The sequence below is a fragment of the Myotis nattereri genome (genome assembly GCF_964212035.1).
Source record: "Myotis nattereri genome assembly, chromosome: 3".
Taxonomy (NCBI): domain Eukaryota; kingdom Metazoa; phylum Chordata; class Mammalia; order Chiroptera; family Vespertilionidae; genus Myotis; species Myotis nattereri.
The window spans coordinates 162240196-162260424 of NC_138077.1; the positions used below are offsets into that span (position 1 = coordinate 162240196).

The 20229-nt window shown below is 40.4% G+C and overlaps 1 protein-coding gene across 3 annotated transcripts in view; it reads left to right on the plus strand.

Moving 5' to 3' along the window:
- Window positions 1-20229, plus strand: part of CRYZ (crystallin zeta) — a 28993-nt gene that overhangs the window by 6572 nt on the left and 2192 nt on the right. For all 3 annotated transcript variants that reach the window (XM_081088390.1, XM_081088392.1, XM_081088391.1), the window contains 5 exons: window positions 4444-4596; window positions 8422-8585; window positions 14266-14317; window positions 18932-19081; window positions 20082-20183. In XM_081088390.1, coding sequence (XP_080944516.1) covers window positions 4444-4596; window positions 8422-8585; window positions 14266-14317; window positions 18932-19081; window positions 20082-20183 — 621 coding nt within the window. The remainder of the gene's footprint in view (window positions 1-4443; window positions 4597-8421; window positions 8586-14265; window positions 14318-18931; window positions 19082-20081; window positions 20184-20229) is intronic.

The window sequence follows — 20229 nt, forward strand, 5'->3', positions numbered from 1 at the left end:
TTATCAGATATGACATTGGCAAATATGTTTTCCCACACAGTGGGTTTTCTCGTTGTTTTGTTGATGGTTTCTTTTGCTGTGCAGAAGCTTTTTATTTTGATGTAGTCCCATTTGTTCAATTTCTCTTTAGTTTCAAGTGCCCTAGGAGCTGTATCAGTGAAGAAATTGCTTCGGCATATGTCTGAGATTTTGTTGCCTTTGGATTCTTCTAGAATTTTTATGGTTTCCTGTCGTACATTTAAGTCCTTTATCCATTTTGAGTTTATTTTTGTGTATGGTGTAAGTTGGTGGTCTAGTTTCATTTTCTTGCATATATCTGTCCAATTTTCCCAACACCATTTATTGAAGAGACTATCTTGGCTCCATTGTATGTTCTTGCCTCCTTTGTCAAATATTAATTGAGCATATTGGTTCGGGCCGATTTCTGGGCTCTCTATTCTATTCCATTGATCTATATGCCTATTCTTGTGCCAGTACCAGGCAGTTTTGAGAACAGTGGCTTTGTAATACAACTTGATATCTGGTATTGAGATCCCACCTACTTTGTTCTTTTTCAGGATTGCTGCAGCTATTCGGGGTCTTTTATTATTCCAGATGAATTTTTGGAGAGTTCGTTCTAGATCTCTGAAGTATGCCGTTGGTATTTTAATGGGAAGTGCGTTGAATTTATAGATTGCTTTGGGTAGTATGGACATTTTAATGATGTTGATTCTACCAATCCATGAACACGGTATGTTCTTCCATCTGTTTATGTCTTCCTCTATATCTTTTTTCAACGTCCTGTAGTTTTCTGAGTAGAGGTTTTTTACCTCTTTAGTTAAGTTTATTCCTAGGTAGCTTAATTTTTTTGGTGCGATGGTAAACGGGATTGTTTTTATAATCTCTCTTTCTGAAAGTTCACTATTGGTGTATAGAAATGCCTCAGATTTCTTGGGGTTAATTTTGTATCCTGCTACATTGCCAAATTCATGTATTAAGTCTAGTAGCTTTTTGATGGAGTCTCTAGGGTTTTGTATGTATAATATCATGTCGTCTGCAAATATGGACAGTTTTACTTCCTCTTTTCCAATTTGGATGCCTTTTATTTCTTCTTCTTGCCGAATTGCAATGGCTAACACTTCCAGTACTATGTTGAACAGGAGTGGTGAGAGGGGGCATCCCTGTCTTGTTCCTGTCCTTAGGGGAAATGGTGTTAGTTTTTGTCCATTGAGTATGATGTTGGCTGTGGGCCTGTCATATATGGCTTTTATTATGTTAAGGTATGATCCTTCTACTCCCACCTTGCTGAGAGTTTTTATCAAAAATGGGTGTTGAATTTTGTCAAATGCTTTTTCTGCATCAATTGATATGACCATGTGGTTTTTTTCTTTCAATTTGTTTATGTGATGTATCACGTTTATTGATTTGCGGATATTGTACCATCCTTGCATCCCTGGGATAAATCCTACTTGGTCATGGTGTATGATCTTTCTGATGTCCTGCTGGATCCGATTTGCTAAGATTTTGTTGAGGATTTTGGCATCTATGTTCATGAGTGATATTGGCCTGTAATTCTCTTTCATTGTGTTGTCTTTACCTGGTTTTGGTATTAGGGTGATGCTGGCTTCATAGAATGAGCTTGGAAGTGTTCCTTCCTCTTGAATTTTTTGTAGTAGTCTGAGGAGGATAGGTTTTAGTTCTTCCTTGAATGTTTGGTAAAACTCCCCTGTGAAGCTGTCTGGTCTTGGGCTTTTGTTTGATGGAAGCTTTTTGATGACTGCTTCAATTTCTTCCATAGTTATTGGCCTGTTGAGATTTTTAGATTCTTCCTGATTGAGTTTTGGAATGTTGTATTTTTCTAGGAATTTGTCCATTTCCTCCAGGTTGTCTAGTTTGTTGGAGTAGAGCTGTCCATAGTATTTTTTAACAATCATTTGTATTTCTGTGGGGTCTGTTGTTATTTCGCCTCTATCGTTTCTGATTTTGTTTATTTGGGTCCTCTCTCTTTGCTTCTTGGTGAGTCTGGCTAGAGGTTTGTCAATCTTGTTTATCCTTTCAAAGAACCAGCTCTTGGTTTCATTGATTTTCTGTATTGTTTTTTTGGTCTCTATGTCATTTATTTCTGCTCTAATCTTTATTATCTCCTTCCTTCTGCTCACTCTGGGGTTTTCTTGTTGCTCTCTTTCTGATTCTTTGAGTTGTAGAGTTAGCTGATTTACTACCATTTTTTCTTGGTTTTTGAGATAGGCCTGTAGAGCTATAAACTTCCCTCTCAGGACTGCTTTCATTGTGTCCCATAGGTTTTGGATTGTTGTGTTTTCATTGTCATTAGTTTCCAGGATGTTTTGAATTTCTTCTTCGATTTCATTGGTAGAAATCAGGACTTTAAAAAGATTCCCAGGTGATTCTAATGTGCAGCCAAGGTTGAGAACCACTGCTCTAGCACATCAAGTTAATATTCAAAAGAAGCAGACTCACAATGATTATAAAGACATTGAATTAGGACAGAGTTTACACTGTTTACATCAGCCGTGGGCAAACTACGGCCCGCGGGCGGGATCCTGCCCGTTTGAAATGAATAAAACTAAAAAAAAAAAAAAGACCGTATCCTTTTATGTAATGATGTTTACTTTGAATTTGTATTAGTTCACACAAACACTCCATCCATGCTTTTGTTCCGGCCCTCCGGTCCAGTTTAAGAACCCATTGTGGCCCTCGAGTCAAAAAGTTTGCCCACCCCTGGTTTACATCTATGAGCTCTGACAAAGATGGCATAATTCTAATAATTAGTGGAGCAGATATATGAAAAGGAATAACATCTATATATATAAAAGCCTAAGTGACTGTTACAACTGGTCGACCAAACAACCGGTCGCTATGACGCTCACTGACCACCAGGGGGCAGATGCTCACCTCAGGAGCTGTGCCCCAGTGGTCAGTACGCTCCCACAGCCAACCTCCCGCGGCAAACCAACCTCCTGTGGTCCCTCTCCCTGGCCTGGATCACCCCATTGCTGGCCAGGCCAAGGGACTCCACCTGTGCATGAATTTGTGCACCAGGCCTCTAGTGTTGTTATAAGAGTTTTTTTTTTTTTTAAATATATTTTATTGATTTTTTACAGAGAGGAAGGGAGAGAGATAGAGAGTTAGAAACATCAATGAGAGAGAAACATCGATCAGCTGCCTCCTGCACACCTCCTACTGGGGATGTGCCTGCAACCAAGGTACATGACCTTGACTGGAATCGAACTTGGGACCTTTCAGTCCGCAGGCCCATGCTCTATCCACTGAGCCAAACTGGTTAGGGCTATATAAGAGTTTTTTGAAGTTCATAATCATCTATGCAGTGCAATAGTTGGATTTTTCTGAATGGAGTCATAAGTAGTTTTGAATAGTTATTCTTTTACAAACTTCCCCAATTTTTATTTTGTGTACAATAAGAAAACCATTTTCTTCTGCATGTTTGTTTTTCACATATGCTTTAAGAGAATTTAAATGTAGAGCTCAATCATTTCCAATAACTTTAACAATATACTTTTTTGATAAAAATTATGTACTTTTATTACTATACCTTCCATGGCTCCTAAGTCTAATTTCCTTAGCAAGCCTTCTGAGAGTTTTTATAATTTGGCCATACCCATTTTTATAGCTTTATCTCTTATCTCTCCTTCTCAATAGATTGTGCTGTAACATCATCAAGCTTTATCTGGTTTCTCCATAAGGCCCTTTCATTCCTTCTGTCTTTGCACATCATAGTCCTTTAACTTGAAATATCAGTTTTCTCCAATTCCCAAAGAATTTCTACTCATTCTCTAAGGTCCAGTGCAAGTACCACATCCTTTCAAATGCTTTCCCTTACTCTGACAGTAGAAGTAATTCTGTATTAGTTAAGGTAAAGTAAGCTTCTATAGTAGCAGTAACCTCAAAATCTCAATGAGTCAACAATAGAAAATTATTTATTATTCACTAAATTCCAAAATTCTAAAATATTGGTGAGTCGCTCTCCTTCAACAGTGAGTTGGGGACTCAGGCTTCCTCCATCATGTTCCTCTGCCACTTTCAACACCTGTCTTCTGAGTCACGTGAAAGGGCAGAAGCAGGAAGGTCTTTATGGGTCGGGCCTGGAAGTGACTCTCATCACTTTTGTTCACATCCCCTTGGCTAGAACTCAGTCATTTGGCTCCTCATCACTGTAAGTGAGGCAGGAAACAATGTTCTTCCTATGAGCCCAGGAGGAGGAAGTAGATTTGATGAGCACATAGACGTCTCTGCCATTATTTCCATCACTATTTTCTCAAAATGTATTTTACTATGTCTTAGAATTTTATTTTTACGTGGGTTTGCAAAACTGGAATGTGAGCTCATGGAAGGCAAGGTTTTTCCCTCCATTGTTACAGCTCCCATAATCATGACAGCCCCAGCAGCCATGAACAGTCTGTGTAAACTAGTACATTGTCTTTGCAGGTTCTAATCAAAGTCCATGCATGCGGAGTAAACCCAGTGGACACATACATTCGCTCTGGTACTTATAGTAGGAAACCACCCTTACCTTATACTCCTGGTTCAGATGTGGCTGGGGTAATAGAAGCTGTTGGAGAAAATGTATCTGCTTTCAAGGTATTACATTTTTTGTTATTTCTATTTTAGCTTAATATTTTTCCATAAAAGATTTTAACATACTTTTTAAATGTGTCTGTATTTAAGGCTTTAAGAGGCCCCATTATACCATTTTTGCCACTTGGGGGACTCCTCTAGTAACAAAAGAAATTATCTTTTAGCCAGAGGCCCTGCTTATTTGTATTGTTGGGAATAAGTGCAAGGTCATTTCTATTTCTTCACATCCCCACAGAAATAAACGGTGAACCTTTTAATTTAACAGAAGTATGTAAAGGAAAAAAACATGCAAGAAAATTATACTATTCCCTAACTCTTGATAATACACAAACCAACATATTTTTAAATACTTTCTCCAAATTTAGCTTAACAAAGTGAAGAAAATGCTAATAATAAGTAAAAATGAAAACCTGCAAGGTCACTGTACATTTTCTGAGATCTGACTCAGAACAAGGTGATGGAGTCAATGAAAATGTTATGATCAGGGCTTTGTTATTTATTTTCTAAAAGACTTTTAAAGCAGAAAGCGCATATTCATGTTCTAGCATCTTTCCTCATAATCCCTTGACCTGCTCAACTTTGGCCACTCATTTATCCAAAATTGGACTGAGACAGAAGATTAACGTGGCCCCTGAACGGGAGACAGGCAGATTCCTACAGCTTTCCACGCCTCAGCCCTGGCAATCTGGCTTCTGCCCCCATCGCTCCACTAAAATGATTCTTGCTAATGTCACTAATAGCATCTATACTGCTGGAGTTAATGGGCCCTTTTATGTCATTATCTCTCTTGACTTTTCTGTGACATTTGACACTCTCAGTCACTTACTGTTTCTTAAAAAAACTTTTTCTACAGCTTCTGTGACATCATTGCTCTTGCTCTTCCCCCGCCCTTCCTCTCAGAGCATCCTTTTCAAGCCTCTTTTTCTCTGGATGCTGCTCCTCAAATCTTGGTTTGCCCAGTGCTCCCTGTCCATACTTAAACCTCTGCTGTTTTTATTGTATACCTTCTTTAAGATGATCTCATGGACACCCACATTTTCCATATCACATGGGTGTCTTTTGCTTAGAATTTTCTTAATATAAACATTTTCTAAATTTTTTATTGAGGTAGTATTTTAAGCTCAACCAAATATTAATCGCATAAAAGAATTATTTCCTATGCTTATATAAGGGGCATGTCAAGTCTCTTAGGTAATGAACATTTTCCTAATATTTAGGCTCCTTTTTAAAAAAATAAATATTATTTTGTATTAGACAAACATTTTTTTTTTATTTTTCAATTACAGTTGACATTCAGTATGTTATATTCGGTTCAGCTTTATAGCATAGTGGTTAGACATTTATATAATTTTAAAAATGATCCCCCCATACGTCTAGCTTCTAAGCTCTGGACCTGTGGTGTCCAATCTGGTAGCCACATTTAAATGGCTGATGGTTACTGAAAATTCAAATTTAACTTAAAATAAAAAAATCAGTTCCTCAGTTCCTCAGTTACACTAGCAACCTGTCCAGTGCTCACTAGTCCCAGGTGTCTGGCTTTCCCGTTGGACATGCAGGAGAGAGCAGGGCGCCCACTTGGTCCATCTTCCAGAACTGCTTACTCAGTGTGTCTACAACTGAGCCTGTCTTCTCTCACTTCATCTCTGCTCCTCTCTCTCTGATGCCTGTCTTGGTGACTTCCCAGGTTTTAGGCTTATTTCTTCCTCTCCCTCACTCAGTTCTCCCTTATTAGAACCGTTTTCTCTCTCTTTCCATTCCTCCTCTCTGTAGTTTAGTTTAGGTTGTCTTACGTAGGCCCTTACCTGGATTTCTGTAATAGACACATACCTTACCACCCTCCCTCCTTCCTCTTTGAATCTGTCCTTGCTCTGTAAGGGACGTATTCTAAAATGTTATTCTGATTGTTTCACAATTAATTACTGTATTCGTTTCGTGTAGATTTTAGGGTATTGTTGAAACCGCTTGTTATGTTATTTTATGCTCTCTCCCCCACCTATCTTTTCTTTCATATTATCTCCCATTCCTTCTCTCCCTGAGCTTAGTAATAATTTTTTGTTCTCCCCTACATAGCCCATGCTCTTTCATCTCTGTGTCTTTATTCATATTGATTCTTCTGTTTGGCAGAATTAAACTGAAACTTATAAACATGGGTTCAAGGGGTTTCACACTCCAGCTTTTATTTCTTTTTGTCTAACTATTGCAGTGCACACATTAGACTACTTATCCGTTGGGAATGAAGACTGGCTTTATTTTTCTTGCCACTGTTCCTTTACTTTGTTTCCTTCACCCATAATGACTCTTCCCAATTCTAGTTTTCAATTATTTTCCTGTTCTTCAAGAACTACTTCAAATATTAACTTCTCAATAAAGGTATGCTTGAGTCTCTCATCTTAGAAATAATCCCTTTCTTTTTCTTGTATCTGTCTTTGGTGGCTCAGCATGTTTACCTTACTTTGTAATTATTTCCATGCTCTTTATTTTTCTCTCTTCCTAGAGTGTAAGATGTTTGAGATTAAAGAGAGTTTCTTGCTGCTAAGATCTTTTGCAGAAATTAAAGTACTGCTTTCTATATAGTGGATTCTTAGTAAATGTTTGAATTATGTTAAAATTAATGCAACACGTTTTTAAGCTGTAAAAGGAAGATTACTCTTAACCTAGTCATACTTGACCATTTACAGGTAACACGGCTAACGGCGATGCTTGTCTTTGACTCCTAGGTGCCTTTGAATCTTGCTTGTTTATACCCCACTGCATATTGCTGGTACCTTTTCAGATCTCTTAATTAAAGGACAAATTTAAGTATATTGAGAATTACTGCTTCAATGTTTTGCTTATTCCAGGGAACATTAACTTTTTCTTTTTTTCGAAAAGAGAAGTTAGGGCAGGTGTTTGTACTGGCAGTCTCATTCCCTGTGTGCAGGCATTCTGGGCAGACCTATGATGCTTATCCAGGGCCTTATCTCACCTCCGGTGCATCTGCTCTCCAATAGTAAGGGCCACAGGGACATTCACTGAGAGTTTGCTGTTCCTGGGGCTGTGGCAAGTGAAGAAGCCTGTCCTAGCTCATCCTCTGTCAGCATCCAGGCATAGTGGCCTGCTTTTTGTTATCAACATGAAAAGAGGAAATGCAGGGGTGAAGAAATCTATGGAAAGGATTTAGCACAGATAGTTGGTGTGTGGAAGAAACCTTACTTTTTATTTGTTTCTTCTCCGTAGTATTTTGGGCAAAAATTGTTCTATTAACTGCCATTTACTAACTCTTTAGTCTGAGCAAATTACTGAACTGTTTCCCTCAATTTCCTTATCTACATAGTAGGATTAATCTAAAGTGGAAATAATGAAAATACCCCGTAAGCTGTTGCAAAGATCAAATTTGATAATATTCATAAGACACTTAATACAGTACCTAGCACAGTACACTCAATAAAGGTTAATTGTCATTATCATCATTATACCATTCTGGAGGTTCACTTTCTTCTTGTTTTTTTTTCTCTTTCTCATAAAATTTTCTTCTCACTGATTCCCATTAATAAAATATTTTTAAATATTCAGTATTTTAAAATAATTTTTATGAGACCCTGCCTAAGATGTAGAAACCAATATATAGATACTTATTTTTGTTATAAAGTTGCATTAAAAAGGGTTATAGCTCAGGATGTTCACTTCATAAGTAACATAAATGTTTAATCCCTATGTTGTACACTAATATTATATTTTATTATACTGTAATTGAAAAAAAAGTTTGAAGGAATCATTAAAAAAGAGATTGTACCCATTTCAATATCATTTTTAATCCCTGATGCATGTATTGATTTATTGCTTCCCCAGAAAGGTGACAGAGTTTTCACTGCTGGCTCGATCTCAGGGGGCTATGCAGAGTTTGCTGTTGCGGCTGATGACACTGTGTACACACTGCCAGAAAAACTGGACTTTAAGCAAGGAGCTGCCCTCGGGGTTCCATATTTCACTGCGTACCGAGCTCTGCTCCACAGGTACTAACACTGCCAACTATACAACCATCAGCAACACAGCAACAACAAAGGAGGGCAGTATTAATTGCTTTTCTTCTTATCATCTGTTTATCATTTTGGGGTACCCTTTAGTTACCATTAAGCTTTTAGGAAGTGGAAACTGCTAATTCAGGAGATTGTTCTAATTACTGGGGATAAGAAGAGCAAACACTGTCTTTGTGTTCAAGATGCTCACAGTCTAGTAAGGGAGGTAGACATAAGAGGAATAACAGTTATATACTGTAGTCAAAAGTACATGATGGAGATGTGCATAGGGATTTATGAGATCGCAAGGGATGTGCCTATGGTGATGAGATAGGTCTTCCTGGCAAGGTATAAGGCTTGGATTCTTTTAAAGCCATGGTTCAAAAATCTGATTATGCAACCATGAAAACTTTTAAACTGCAATTTAAAAGTACGGTATAGGGCTGTACCCTAGACCCACTGATCAATTTCCGTAGCTGAGGCCTGAGAATCTCTATTTTAATCAAATTCCCTGGGTATCTGAAAAAGATCAGAGGGAATTAGCCTGGTGAAGGAGCTGGGAAGGGAGAGGGCATTCTAGACAATGGGATAGTTGGTGTGTGAGAAAACATGGTATCTGGGGAGAGCTATAGCAATGCGGTTTTGTTGGATAGAAGATTTTAAGGCAAAGACTGGGAAAGAGTAAGTAATCTCTCAATAAATGTTAGCTGTCATCACCACATCTGTAGGTTTCAGATTGTAAAAGCTAGATTATAAAGCTCACACATTGTTTTGTAAGGGATTGAGGGTTCATGAAATGTTTTATTCAGGAGACTGATATTGTCATCTTTTTGTATTATTGGTATCACTTATCAGCTGTATGGAGGATGGTTTTGATCATAGGAAAGGAGAAGGAGATGGGAGGGTCTTATTGGAGTATCTTCTAGGCCAGAGCAAGGGTCATGGAGGGAGAGGTGAAGAGAAAAGGTAAATTTTAGAGGTAAAATTGGGAATATTTGGTTGACTACATGTGGAGAATGAGATAAAGGAAGAGCTTAAGAATACTTCTAGCTTTCTAGCTTGAGTAATGTTGAACTGTGACCAAAAAAAAAAAAAAAAAAAAAAAGAGGAAAAAGTTTCAAAGGGAAGCTGAGTTCAGTTTTGGACCTAAAACTAAGACAGACATCCTAATGGAGAAGTTCAGCAGGCTGTTGGATGAAAGAGTCGGAAGCTTGAAGGCTGGAGGTGTACACTTGGGGATATCAGCATGGGGGTGAGAGCTGACAAGATGAAAGTGCTTAAAATCCCTCAGGGAGTGAGAAGAACAGTGGAGTGAGAATGGAGCCTTAGTGAATATCAACATTTAAGGGTATAGTCGGGAGGTACGAGACAGAGTCCCAAGAGAACCAAAAGGAGTTATTCTTAGACAAAGGGAGTCCAGAAGCCATGGTGTCCATTAAACATTTGTTAAGCTCTTGGGCTTTGAAAAAAGGAAGACCTGGGTTGGAGTCCTATCTTTACCCACTACTGGCTATATGACCTTGGTCACGTTACTTTCCTGTTCAGCTTCAGTTTATTGATTTGAAAAACTAATAGTACCTTTCTCATAGGCATGTGACAAGAATTAAATGAAATAATGCATACTTCTTAGTATAGAGCCTGGCACAGAGTAAGTACTAATTCAGGGTTGATAGTGTTAGGGGTAGTAGTTGATTTTGCTTCTAAGGAGGGAAGCAGCAGTGAGGCGTATTTGGAAAACAGCAGTTGGGCTTAGCAATTAAGAGGTCATTGGTAACTTTAGTCATATTGTTTTCAGTAGAGTTGTGAAACAGAAGCTGATTGGGTTGAGGAAGGAAGAGGAAATCTGTTCCTTGAATGGAGACTATTCTTTTAAAAAGGATCCTATCTAATAAAAGAGAAACATGGTAATTAGCATACGACCGCTACCCTTCCCATTGGCTAATCAGGGCAATATGCAAATTAACTGCCAGCCAAGATGGTGGCCGGCAGCCAGGCAGCTGATGCGAACAGGGAGGCTTGCTTGCTTCAGTGACAGAGGAAGCCAAGCTTCCCCGCCTGCCTTGCTGGCCTCTCAGCTGCACTCTAAGCAACATTGTAACAAATATAGAAGCTAAACAAAACCCCAGGCTTCAGCCAGCAGGACCGCAACTTTGTTTCAAATACAGAAGGTAAACAAAGGCCAGAAACCTGCTTTCAGCAGCGGAGGTCTCATAGCTGGAGCTGAGCCTCAGAGCTAAAGCTGGCCCACAATAAAAAAAAAAAGGGAAAAAGGACAGGTTGGGAGCTTCAGTCACCTGCCAGCCTGAAAACGGCCCTCAGCCCCTCACCCAGGCTGGCCAGGCACCCCAGTGGGGACCCCCACCCTAAAGGGTATGTGACCAGATGCAAACAGCCATCATCCCCTCACCCAGGCTGGCCCGGCACCCAAGCGGGACCCCCACCCTGATCCAGGACACCCTTCAGGGCAAACCAGCCGGCCCCCACCCATGCACCAGGCTTCTATCCTATATAGTAAAAGGGTAATATGCTCCCCAGCACCGGGATCAGCGTGACAGGGGCAGCGCCCAAACCCCCTGATCGCCCTGCGGCTCTGTGTGTGACAGGGGGCGGGGCCACAACCTCCCTATCTGCCCTGCTCTGTTCATGACAGGGGCGAGCTCCCCAACCCTCTGATCGCCCTGCGGCTCTGTGTGTGACAGGGTGCGGCGCCCCCCCCCCCCCATCAGCCCTGCCCTGAGTGTGACAGTGGCGGCACCCCAACCCCCTGATCGGCCCTGCTCCGTGTGTGACAGTATGCGGTGCCCCAACTCCCCTATCGGCCCTGCTCTGTGAGTGACAGGGAGGAGCTCCTCAACCCCCTGATTGGCCCTGCTCTGTGAGTGACAGGGGGGAGCTTCCCAACCCCCTGATGGGCCCTGCTCTGTGTGTGACAGGGGGGAGCTCCCCAACCCCCTGATGGGCCCTGCTCTGTGCGTGACAGGGGGGAGCTCCTAAACCCCCTGATCAGCCCTGCTCTGTGTGTGACAGGGTATGGAGCCCAACCCCCCTGATGGGCCCTGCTCTGCGTGTGACAGGGGTGGCGCCGCAACCTCCCTATCAACCCTGCCTTGAGTGTGACAGGGGGCGGTGCCCCAACCCCCCAATCAGCCCTACCCTGAGCATGACTGAGGGTGGCATCGCAACCTCCCGATCCGCCCTGCTCTGTGCATGACAGGGGGCAGCGCCCCAACTCCCCAATCGGCCCTGCTCTGAGCCCGACCAGGAGCTGCACCTAGGGATTGGGCCTGCCCTCTGCCACCCAGGAGCAGGCCTAAGCCAGCAGGTCGTTATCTCCCGAGGGGTCCCAGACTGCGAGAGGGCACAGGCCAGGCTGAGAGACCCCCTCTCCCCCCCGAGTGCACACATTTTTGTGCACCGGGCCTCTAGTATATATATATACTAGAGTATATATATATAGTATATATATATACTATAATATATATATATATTAGAGGCCTAGTGCATGAAATTCTTGCACTCAGGGGGGGCAGGGGGGGTGGTCCCTTAGCCTGGCCTGTGCCCTCTTGCAGTCTGGGAGCCCTCGGGGGATGTCTGACTGACGGACATCCTTAGCGCTACTGCGGAGGCAGGAGCGGCTCCCCACCACTACCACTGCACTTGCCAGCCGTGAGCCTGGCTTCTGGCTGAGCTGTACGCCCCCTGTAGGAGTGCGGTGACCACCACAGGGCAGCTCCTGCATTGAGCATCTGATGCCTGGTGGTCAGTGTGCATCATAGAGACCGGTCATTCTATGGTTCGGTTGATTTGCATATTAGCTTTTTATTATATAGGGTGGAGAGGGAGGGAGGGAGGGAGAGAGAGAGAGAGAGAGAGAGAGAGGTTTTAAGGAATTGGCTCACATGATTGTGGAGACTTGATAAGTCTAAAAAGATAAAAAATCTGATGGGGTATGGGGTAGACCAGCAGGCTGGAGACTCAGGAAAGAGTTCAGTTAAGCCCAAAAGCAATCTGCTGTCAGAGTTCCTTCTTGCTTTGGGAGAAGTCAGTCTTTTGCTCTTTTAATGCCTTCAACTGATTAGATGAGCCCATCAATTTCATGGAAAGCAATCTGCTTTACTCACAGTCTACTGATTTAAATGTTGCTCTTATCCAAAAAACACCTTGAAAGAAACATTCAGAACAATGTTTGACCTAAATCTGGCACCCTGGCCCAGCCAAGCTGACACATAAATACCCTCACAGTGACCCCACACCAGGGTAGAAGGATCGTGGCAGTGGGGATCTCGGAGAGGCTTAGCCTGCTCTTTCTCCACCCACCACAGGTCCAGAGATTTAGGAGAATGTGCTCATTGTGTTTGGGGGGGTTAAGAATTTTTAAAAATTCATTGGGAAGTATTTCATATCCCATAGTATAACATTAGTAGTCCTATTCCCTTACATTTGAATTTTAACTTTTCAAATGTTGAAGTGTTTTAGTAATAGTTATTGTAGTTTATCATGTGAAACCCTCAGTTTAATTCACTACCCCCAATTCCCTCATCTCCCACAAGAGGTTTGAAGAAAGCTTCATTCACTGCTCATAATTGCCATTTGTCAGCTGTGGGCACACAGCCTTGAGCAGGACTCCAGGTTACCGTGTTCTCACTCCCAGACTGAACATAATGACTGTGGCCACCCGTATTGTTCTAGGAAGCAAGAGATCCTCTCAGAGCCAGATCTGGACCAACCACAGCTGTGATACTGCACTTGTCCATCTTGAATAATAAAGGATCCCCTCTCTGTCTTGCTGTGCATTCCTTGTTTCCAGTATATTAGAAAAGTAGTGTTGTGAACCAGAAATAAAACACAGCGAGTTCAGAGGATCTGGACATTTTAGGGGTGACATGGGAACCTTTGTGACAAGATTTATTGTACTTATTATGGTCTTATCATTGCTGACTCAACATTGCTTCCTGAAATGAGGGCTTAAAGGCTGGTGCAACCTGATGTTTGAAGGCATGGAAAAGTAAACGTGTTTTCTTAAATAGTCTAGCCCAGCCATGGGCAAACTACGGCCCGCGGACCGGATCCAGCCCGTTTGAAATGAATAAAACTAAAAAAAAAAAAACGACCGTACCCTTTTATGTAATGATGTTTACTTTGAATTTATATTAGTTCACACAAACACTCCATCCATGCTTTTGTTCCGGCCCTCCGGTCCAGTTTAAGAACCCTTTGTGGCCCTCGAGTCAAAAAGTTTGCCCACCCCTGGCTAGCCACTGTGTTTGCTTGGGCAGTGCTCTGTGTCTAGCTATAATGGACCTGATTTGGGATGTTTTCTGTGGGAGTCAAGGAGAAACTCCAGTTCCTCTAGCTTCAGCAGTTTCACTAGCATGCCTCCAAGGACTGCAGCCTCTCAGCATAGCACCATGAGGTGATCCCGCATCCAGCACGGGGCCTGGCACACACTGACTCCCATAAACGGGTGTTGCATGAATAAATGAACTGAGGTTTTCTCTTATCTGTGGCTCTGAAGAGTCATTGTTTGATCCCCTGGATCCTGGAGAATGTCTCACAATGAGTTTCCTCTTTGGGTAAGTGGTAGCTGGACTGAGGGTAGGAGTTCCTTGAAGATAATTGAAAGTACCTGGGCTAATTGCTTTAAGGTGAGGTGATGAACCTGCGCTTTCTTTTGCAGCGCCCGTGGGAAAGCTGGAGAGAGTGTTCTGGTTCATGGGGCTAGTGGAGGAGTAAGTATTTTTCTTTACGTTTATTTTTAAATGAGCTTTTGTTTTTGGGTTGCACATCTAAGTCCATTTTAAAAACCAAATTTATAAATATAGTCAGGGGCGCTTTTTTGTCCTTTATGTGGTAAAGCTTCTGTAAGTTTTGTCTTCTGAAGGTGATTCCTTGTCATTAGTTTAGCATTTCGTGGTTAATAAATTCACCAGATTACCCCATTGAAAATATATCTATTAGGTTTTTCACCTGTGTTGAGTGTGGACCAAGATAAACTGGCTTTGTTTTTGCCTTCAAGTGGCTTATGTTATAAGAATGCTTATGTAGAATTGTAAACAGTTCTTTAAGATGAATACTAATTCCTTATTCCCTTAGATAAGGACCTAAGGCTCATTAAAGTTTTACATATGTTGCCCCAGACAGCACTGCAAAGCCACACTAAACTCTTTGTCCTTTTGTCTCTGTTCGGCGGCCTGCCTGCTGCGCTTTGATGACATTCACCACGCAAAGTATACAGCTGTGTCCTTAACACCACAACCCGTGGCTTAAAATGCTAGTGGTGGTGCGGGAAATGGGGACTCAGAATGTATGAACTAAGCCCTTTAGTGAAGTCACCGAACGCAGTGCCGTCAGAAACCTCTTCAAGAAACCTGCTGTCAATCTGTCTTTGAGGAGCTTAGAGGAAAAGTTAGAGCTCTGAGGTCGGAACTGAACAAGAAATCCACACAACCTCTATCCTGCAAGTAGAGGTTTAGAAATTTTAGAGACAGGATTTTGCAGTTTTAACAGAAAGGGACGCAGTGATGGTGAACCTTTTGATCTCCGCGTGTCAGCATTTTGAAAAACCCTAACTTAACTCTGGTGCCGTGTCACATATAGAAATTTTTTGATATTTGCAACCATAGTAAAACAAAGATTTATATTTTTGATATTTATTTTATATGTTTAAATGCCATTTAACAAAGAAAAATCAACCAAAAAAATGAGTTCGCGTGTCAGAGGTTTGCCATCACTGGCTAGGTCTTGAGGACTCACGCTGGGAAGCTGCTTAACCCTGTCAGAGCACTAGGTATTCTGCACAGGAGATTGAAAGGAGTAACCTATTAAACGGTACATTGTCTCCAGAATAATGAGTGGCGTCCTGAAAATGTGAATTTACCTTTGAAGGTGGCCAGGTAATGCAGACAATTCAGTCCATTGTGTCTCTGTTACTTTAGATAGATGAATTGCAAGGTTTCACACCCAGCATCCTGTGTGTACCTCAAATAGATCAATTCTGAAGGATTTCACAGATCAGACTGTTTGCTAAAAAACACCAAGATTCTCCTTATGGGGCTTGAGAAAACATGACAAATATATCTTGTCAAGAGCTCTCATTGGCTAGCTTCACCGAAGAGGCTATTTTGGGGTTAAATTAAATTCAACCCTAAATAATGAAAGGCTCTGTCAAACATCAATTTATTTAAATCACGTTGGCTTTCAGAGAGCACAGCTTGTACTCTGTAGAGAAGGGAGAAATTTTAATAGGAAGAGGGGAGAAAATCTCTTTTATTCCCTTTACCCTCTTGTAAAAAGCCCTGTCGCTTCACCATGATTTTTTTTTAAGGCCAAATCCACGCTGTTCTCTGTGCTGGCTGAGTTTGCTCCTCCTTGGCTGGCAGGGACAGGCCGGCGACCTGGCGTGTGAAGCACTTCTGATCCCCCGCCCTGTCGGAGGGAAACAGGACAGGGCTTTCCTTGCTTCTGTTTGTACTTTCTGTCCTCGTTTAATTCAGATTTCTTTGGGATTATGTTGTGTATTTAAACTGATGTGGAACTTACTAGCACAGCTATTATCCAGACATTTTGTTGGGGAGTGCCCTATTATAATGTCAGCGAAGTAAATAGAAGAAACGTGTAGACACATAATGCTGTAGAATCTACTCGGGGAGTATGGCTAGTATAATTGTTGACAAGAATAGAATAAGCAGTGCCTTTAAGATAGCAATTGAGTGCCCTTTAACGTAGTTAGAGGCTAAGGAGAAACAGTTCCATTAAATCCTAGGTTAAAATGTGGTTTTATTAAAGGCCTTTTGTAACTGAAGTTTTTAATTGAAAATTAAAAACTCAAAGAGTAAAAATAGATCATGCTAATAATCCCATAGTTCACTTCATGGAATTGAATGTCTGTCTCAGACAGTGAGTTTCATATGTTTGTTTTGGTTCAATTAAACAAATTCCTGTCGTAACCCAACTGAGTTCAGGCTTATCATGCCTGCATGCCTGACAGGTCTATCTCAGGCCTGAGAGTTTGTGATGCTGTGACAACTTTTATTAGGTTCCATAATAATTTCACTTGTTTTCTATCATGCCCAATCCATAATGATTTTGCCTTCCTCTAAGCCAGTTGTTATTAATAAAGGGTGATGTTGCATCATCCCTCCCCCTCCTTCAGGGACATTTGGCAGTGTCTGGGGACATTTTTGGTTATTGTATCTGGGTAGAGGGTTCTGGCATCTGGTTGGTAGCAGACAGACATTATGCTAAACATCCTTCAATGCACAGGATAGCCCCACAGGGAAGAATTATGTGGCCCAAAATGTCAATAATGCCAAGTTTGAGAAATGCTGCTGTAAATGTTTGTGACACTTATCTGTACCATTCATTTAGCATGTAATTAAACATATATGGCCTAGTATTGTAATTTGAATAATTGCTTATATCTGTATATGTTTATTTCTTCTTTATCCTAAGCACATTTTTTGTGTGTGTGTGTGTGTGGCGATCTAATGATTTCATCTAATCCTATGGCTTTAAATACCATTTGTAAACTGATAAATCTCAGGTTTATTATTTCCAGCTCTAAACTCTTTTGAGTCCATACCCATATTGAGCTGATTACTGAATGTCACCAGTTAGGTGAGCAATTCAGAATGTTCAAAGTGATTTATTGATGCTTTCACAAACTTGATCCTCTCTAATCTTCCTTATCCCATTAATCTACCCAGTTAATCTGGCCAAAGACCTAGGAGACATCCTTGATTTTTCTTCTTCCTCCATCCCACAATCTATGAGAAAGGCCCTTCAGGTTACCTCTAAATTGTATCTAAACTTGTTATTCTTTCCGGTGTGGCCACTTTAGTCCAAGCCAGCTTCACCTCTTGACCACTCTATCAGCTGCTAACTGGTCTTCCTACTCTTATTTCCCCGAAACCTTCTTTTTTCCTCTTACATAATTTGAGTGTTCTTTTTAAGTCCTAAATCGAATCACACCCAATTTAAGCTCTCTGGTAGCTCTGCATGGTTCTTTAATATAATCCCAACCTTCACCCCCAAGGCCGTGTGTGCCTCGGCCTCTCCATGCCCCTTGGGCCTCTTCTACTCTCTCCCATGTGCCCCTCAGGCCACATTGTCTCTCTTTCTTTTGAGCACCCCATGCTCATCCCCACTCCACCAAGTTAGCCGTGACCATTCTGCCTGCAGCATTCTCCGCGTGACTTCCCAGATCGTCACACGTGGCTTGTCCCTCACTTATTCAGGCCTCCTCTCTTGACAGCAGCTTTTCCTAACGACTGAACTGCCTCCTCTCCCTATCTCTTTCTAACCCAGTAGGCTGTTTTATTTTTTCATACTTTTTATTTTCTGAATTTATGTTGTTCATGTATTTGTTATGTGTTTATCATCTTCCCCCTTCTTTAGAATGTAAGTTTCTTGGGGCAAGTACCATGCCACGCACATAGTAAACGCTCAATAAGTGTTTATCATATAGATGAATAAATTAATTTGCCCATGTAGCTGTCTCTTCCACTTAAATGGTAGAGGCCTAACATTTATTATAGAGTATTTTTATATGTATAATTAAAGTATGAAGTCTGTGAACATATTTTGATCATCTCTAAACCCCGTACCTTTGCACAAAACTAAGTAAACATTTTGATGCATTGGTTAAAAACTCAAGATTTGCAGTCTGATTTGGTCCAGCTCTTGTTTCCATCTCTGTGACCTGGGCAAGTTACTTATATTTTATAATTTCAGTTTTCTTATCTATAGACTAGGAATAATAATCAATCTCTATCATAGACTTCTTGTGAGGATGAAGCAGAGTGATACATATATATTATTTAGTGTGGAACCTGGCATTTCATAAATGCTCAATAAAAGCTACCTATTGTCCTTATTTCCTCATTTATACTTGAACTTCCTTAATAATAGAATAGGACTTAGAAGAACCTTGAGTTCATTATCTATACTTAACAAATGTTTGCAAGAATGCAAAGAATCTAAAAATACTGGGTTAAGAGAACAAACTGATGGTTGCCAGATGGGAGGGGGTTGGGAAGCTGGACAAAAAAGCTAAAGGGATTAAGAAGTACAAATTGGTATTTACAAAATAGTCTTGTGGATGTGAAGTATAGGGAATACAGTCAATAATACAGTATATTGTAATAACGATGTATAGTGCCAGGTGCATACTAGACTTATTGGAGGATCACTTCATAAATTGTCATATATGTCTCACCATTAGGCTGTACACCTGAAACCAAAATAAAATAATACTGATGTCAGCTGTAATTGACAAATAAAAAATGTGCACCTTCCCCCTAAAAAAAATAAATATAACTATTGGGTTGTATTTTGTTTTTCAGGTAGGACTAGCAGCATGCCAAATTGCTCGAGCTTATGGCTTAAAGGTTTTGGGCACAGCTGGTACTGAGGAAGGAAAAAACATCGTTTTGCGAAATGGAGCCCATGAAGTGTTTAATCACAGAGAGGTTAATTATATTGATAAAATTAAGGTAAAATTGTTCTACAGTTTTATAAAAGTAAAATTTTGTTTCTTGAGAGACACATTTTTATAAGTTCTTTTTAACCACTCTCTTAAAGTTGTTTGCCTCTTTTTTCAAATGCCTATATGTTTTTTTGCCTATGTGTGTTTTAATATTTTCATTTAAAAAGCAGAGATGTCTAATTTTTAAACTTTCACTCTTATTTCTGTCTTGTTTATGTTTGCCAAATAAAATTTTGCCTCTCAAGTCTTCTAGCTATCAAAATTTAATGCCAGTCACAGTTTAAGTAAATCCACAGCTCTATATTTGCATCTGTTAGGTGTTATTAATATAATTTCTATTGGTATAAATTTTTCATGGAAGGTGAAGTATCCTAAGATTACAAACTGGATCTGTCTAGACTAGAGAAGAACGTTTATTTGTTAACCAGATGCTTTGGACTCCAAAATTTGGCGGACTAATCACTACTTCCTCCAAAGTAGCTAGGTAGCATTTAGTGAGTTGTTGCATATGTTCCGTTGCTACAATAGAATTAAAACAGATTCTGAAGTTCTCCATTTGTGCTCTAGTAGCAATTTACTAAACACTGATTACTTTGCTAACCCTCAAAGTACTTGCTCATGTTGAGAAAGAAAGTTTTCTAGTTACTGATTACTATGTAAACTAGGTCATTACAAACTAAGGAAAGGATGGGTGAGAGTTTATCACCACTAAATCAACTTGCCACAAAACTGAGTAAAGGCACTCCTTTGTTATATGTCTAGGAAACCTACAATTAATGGAGTATTCACTCCTGGTATCAATTTCCAAGAGTATTTACAAAGTTGAAAAACAGCCAGTTATTTTAAGAAGATATTTTTGTTTTGCAGTAATCTAATTTTAAGACCATGAGGTCTTGTAGCTTATATCATTCAAAACACATTTCTGTAATACACGGGATGATTATAACTTTTATAGTTTTTTTTTACTTGCTTTCTTAACTTATTTTGCATTCTTTTATATTATATAGAAATCTCTTGGCGAAAAAGGAATTGATATTATTATTGAAATGTTAGCTAACGTAAATCTTAGTAATGATTTGAATCTTCTATCATATGGAGGACGAGTAATAGTAAGTGTTTCTCTTTTTTTTTTACCACTTTGTAGTTTTATCATAA